The 4779-nt window shown below is 29.7% G+C and overlaps 1 protein-coding gene across 2 annotated transcripts in view; it reads left to right on the plus strand.

Annotated features, from left to right (window-relative positions):
• LOC111687874 (serine/threonine-protein kinase grp) overlaps positions 1-4511 on the plus strand; it is a 70216-nt gene extending 65705 nt beyond the window's left edge. For both annotated transcript variants that reach the window (XM_046949024.1, XM_046949033.1), the window contains 2 exons: positions 792-1001; positions 3557-4511. In XM_046949024.1, the coding sequence (XP_046804980.1) occupies positions 792-1001; positions 3557-4215 (869 nt within the window). In that variant the 3' untranslated portion in view covers positions 4216-4511. The remainder of the gene's footprint in view (positions 1-791; positions 1002-3556) is intronic.
• The last annotated feature ends 268 nt before the right edge of the window (positions 4512-4779 follow it).

Raw genomic sequence — 4779 nt, forward strand, 5'->3', positions numbered from 1 at the left:
TCGATAGCTCTTGTCTGCCAAATTCTTTTGTAAGGTGTGATTAGGGTTGTCCTACATCGATTCTTTCTATTTTGAAGAATATTTAGTTTTTCACACGGATCCCAGAACAAGGAATATAATCGAAACCATTTTGTATTTCTATTTTTCTTTAAGTTAGATTTTCTGTAAAATATTTGAATAATTTATTAAATTTGCATGTGATTTATTCAATGTTCATTTTAATTTAAATAAAACTAAAAATATTTAACAAAAACATAATTAAGTGTTAACAAAATAAAAAAGAAAAACTGTGAAATAGATCATGGAAATTCACCTTCAGCAACATCGTTTTAACTGCACTGCACTAAAAATAAAATCAATTTTACTACATATATTATAAAAATCATTTATTTATTATTTACTGTGTCTATTATATGTGTTTGTGTCATTTGTAAAAAGCAAAGAAAAAAACAAAATAGAATCATCATTAATTAAAAAAAATCAAAATATGAAATCAACCTATCAAACCAAACAACAACCACCACCATAAAAACTATGTACTTACCATATTTCACCATTAACCATTTTTTGCTGTTTCTTTGGTATTCTAGCTGTAGATTTATTTGAAAATTCTTTATATATCATCTAAAGCTTTTATACCAAAGCTCCAGCTTAAATTGCTTGCTGCACTCTATGTAATGTAATTATTATTTTTGTTTTTATTTAGTTTTGTTAAACAATTTAAATTCATTGTTTTCTTATTCATTTAATTTAATATTAACTTATTTTCTTTTTGTTTGTTTAATATATAGAACTGCCCTGGGATCAACCTTCGATTCAGTGTCAGGAATTTATCAACTGGAAGGATAATGATCGTTGGTCCACCCAAACACCCTGGAGTAAATTGGATACTTTGGCTATATCACTGCTGCGCAAAGTTTTAGCTACAAATCCCACTTATCGTTTGTCGTTGGATAAAATTTTAGATCATAAATGGTGTAATATGCAATTTATTGATAGTGGTAAGTTTCAGCAACTTTTTTTTTTTGTTAATTTCATTAATTTGTTGTATTAGTGTAATGTTATTGAAAGTGTTTTAAGTAATTTTAAGATACTGGAATAGTTTTTTAGTAAAAGAGATAAATATACTAAGAATACAACGCGAAAGTATATGTATAGAATCGGCATATAGTCCCTAACCACTGGAGACTTGACTATAGACTAGAATATAGAACATAGACTAGAGGCTCAGTTATACGCTAGACTAGACAAGTGTAGACTTCAGACAAGGCTAAGGACTAGACTATAGACTATGCGACACCAAACTAAAATACTTTAGACTGGACTATATATTAGACTTAATGCTAAAGTAGTCTACTTTAGGCTTGACTTAGGGATAGACTATAAACTAGTCTGCAAGCTATAATATAAACTATACTATTAACTAAACTATAGATCATAGGTTAGACTATATTATAGACAAAAGTAGAACCTAGACTAGACTAAAAGCTAAACTATAGATTAGACTGTAGGCTATACTATACTATATGCTGGATTATAGATTAGACTATGGACTAAACTATAGACTAGACTAAACTAAATATTATCTATTTAGTCTAGTCTATCTATGTAGACTAAACTACCTCACACTGTAGGCTAGATTATAGATTAGACTATGAACTAAACTATACATTTTACTAAATACTAGTTCGGACTAAATATCAAACTATGAGAAGGCTATAGGCTAGACTGTAGACTGGACTACATACTAATCCAGACTAAGGTCTAGACTATAGATTAAATACTAGACTATAGACTAAACTATAGATTATACTAAACTATAGACTATACTAGCTCAGTATCTATAGACTAGACTATACACTACCTTATAGACTAGACTATAGATTAGACCATAGACTAGCCTATAGAATAGATTACACTGTACAATAGGTTAGATAAATATTAGATTGGACTAAATACTGGACTAAATAATAAACCATAGACTAAACTAAAAAGTAGACTATAGACAAGACTATAGACTACACTGGATTGTAGGCTAGATTATAGATTAGACTATGGACTAAACTGTAGACTATACTAAATTTTAGATTAAACTAAATACTAAACTATGAAGTAGATTATAGAATAGATTATAGACTAGACTTCATACTAGACTAAAGACTAGACTATAAACTAGACTAAAGAGTAGACTATAGAGTAGACTATGGACAAGACTATAGAGTGGACTATAGTGTGGACTATAGACTGGAGTATAGAGTGGACTATAAACTGGACTATTGAGTGGACTATTGACTGCACTATAGAAAGACTAAGGAGTAGACTATTGACAAGACTATAGTGTGGACTATCGACTGGAGTATAGAGTGGTCTATAAACTGGACTATAGAGTGGTCTATCGACTGGACTATAGAAAGGACTATAGATTAGAATATAGACTTGACTATATACTAAACTTTAGACAAGACTATAGACTCTACTATGGAAAAGACTGGAATATAGACTAGCCAGTAGATAATATTAAAAACTAGCCTGATAATATACTATAGATTAGACAATACGCTAGACTAGACAATCAACTAGACTAAACTACAGACTATACCCTTCGTATAGTCATATTCGGCCAAAGATTGTCAACCCAGATAGCTGTATCAACCGAAAGTTTTTTTCCCCAGGAAAGAACTATCGGGCACAGTCGAGCTGTTACAATAACAACAACAGACTATACCCTTGATTATAGACTATACTAATTAAAATTAAATGACCTCTGTACCTATTGAGATTTAAGCTATAATTAAGTGATAAACTTGTTTTTAAGTGGTCAAACATTTTCGAAATTTTTTGTACAGGTACTTAGTGACTCTCAATGGTTATAGATATACTTGAGTTTCACTTTGTAGCTGATCTAAAGATTTCTATTCTCAACAATTTTTTTTTCTTCTTTGGAACTTTACAAGGTGCTTTTCTAATAAAAATGTTTGAAAATTAATGATTTTGGAAATGTGATTAAAAAAATATATACAATTTATGGGACCCTTTATAATAAATAGAAAAAAAAAACTGAATTTAAGTTATTACAGTGTTTTTTTATAAAATTTGCGCATGTTATCATAGCTTTGGCGCTTTAGCTGTATGATAGCTTTGATACCTTCATAAAGCTAGATTACCAAAGCATTGAAAATGCGTTTAAACAGCAAATGTTTAAAAAAGTCTTTAAAAGAAAATATTCCTAAAAAGTGCTTTTAAATTAATAATTTTATCTTGAAGTTCATAATAATTTATTTATTATTATTTGTTTTATTTTAAAAACTTTATAATTTTGCATATTATTTGTTCTTTGGTGATTTTAGCTGTATGGTTAAATATATACATAAAATTCCATAGAGCTTTATTACCAAAAACCAAATGGTTTTTGCTTTTATGTTCATCTTAAGTTTGTTTTTTTTTATTTATTAAACATTGTTTTACATATATATTTGGTTTTTATTTAGAAATTTTATTAAATTTGCTTACTAATGCTCTTTTTCTCTCTTTTTCATTTTACACCTTACACTCTTAGATCGTTCACGTGATTTGGTTGATTCCGCTGCTGCCTTAGAGATACGCTCACCGAAAGCCAAACGTCAAAGACAAATGTCTAGTCATCACAGTAGTCATAATATGGATGATTCCATATCACGTAACTATTGCTCACAACCTATGCCAATAGTTAAACATGATTTCGAAGCTCCCACTAAACAACAAGAGGCCAATATACATCCAGCTGCTCAGGAACATCGTCTTGGTTTCTGTTTCTCTCAACCCGCCATGTTGGATGATCTATTGCTGTGCACTCAAATGAATCAAACACAATCTGCTTCGCAAAATGTATTCCAACGTTTGGTACGACGTATGACACGTTTCTTTGTGACACTACGCCAAGAGGATACCATTAAACGTCTGGTCACCACAATCGAACGTCTCGGCTATACCTGCAAAATAAGTGAAGATAATCTGGTGGTCACTATCTCGACCATAGATAGACGCAAATTACGTTTAGTATTCAAGGCACACATTATCGAAATGGATGGTAAAATCTTACTCGATTTCCGTTTATCGAAAGGTTGTGGTCTAGAGTTTAAGCGTCGTTTTATTAAAATTAAACAAATTATGGAGGATGTTGTACTCAAGGGACCCGTTACTTGGCCCATAGCAATTGCCACCAACTGTGTGCCTTAGAATGTACTTTAATATTATGTATTATCTCGTTTCTCTTATTTAAATTTATTCGCATTGTTTTATTTTAATTTATAGTTGTAACGTATTAATTTCTGTTTCACTATGATTTTTGTTTTTGATTATGTCGTCTTTTATTCTTAAAACTTTTCTTTAACTTATTGATGTTTTTATTAAAAAAAAAAAACAAAGAAAGGTAACATTGTTTTTAGCTTAAGTAGTTAGATAAACATTGATATTTTTTCAAAATAAAAATGACTTTTTTAATAAATTTTGTAAAAAAAGATGAATAAACTAAAGGAAAATGTGTTTTATTTTGATTTCTTATGTACATAACAGTTTAAATGTAAATGACCTTCTGTGACAGTGGAGAAAGTTAGTCGCCAGCCAAACTAGTCTCTAGTTAAATAACGATAAAAAATAAATGAAATTTTAAAATTTTTTCGTTATCAGAATCTGTTACCAAGTAATAACTATTTAACGATTTTTCTTACAACTTCCGCATAATTGTAAATATAGACTAGACTATATACTTGATCAGTCTAAAGACAAGACCAGACTATACGT

Source organism: Lucilia cuprina, chromosome 2, assembly GCF_022045245.1.
Source record: "Lucilia cuprina isolate Lc7/37 chromosome 2, ASM2204524v1, whole genome shotgun sequence".
Lineage (NCBI taxonomy): Eukaryota > Metazoa > Arthropoda > Insecta > Diptera > Calliphoridae > Lucilia > Lucilia cuprina.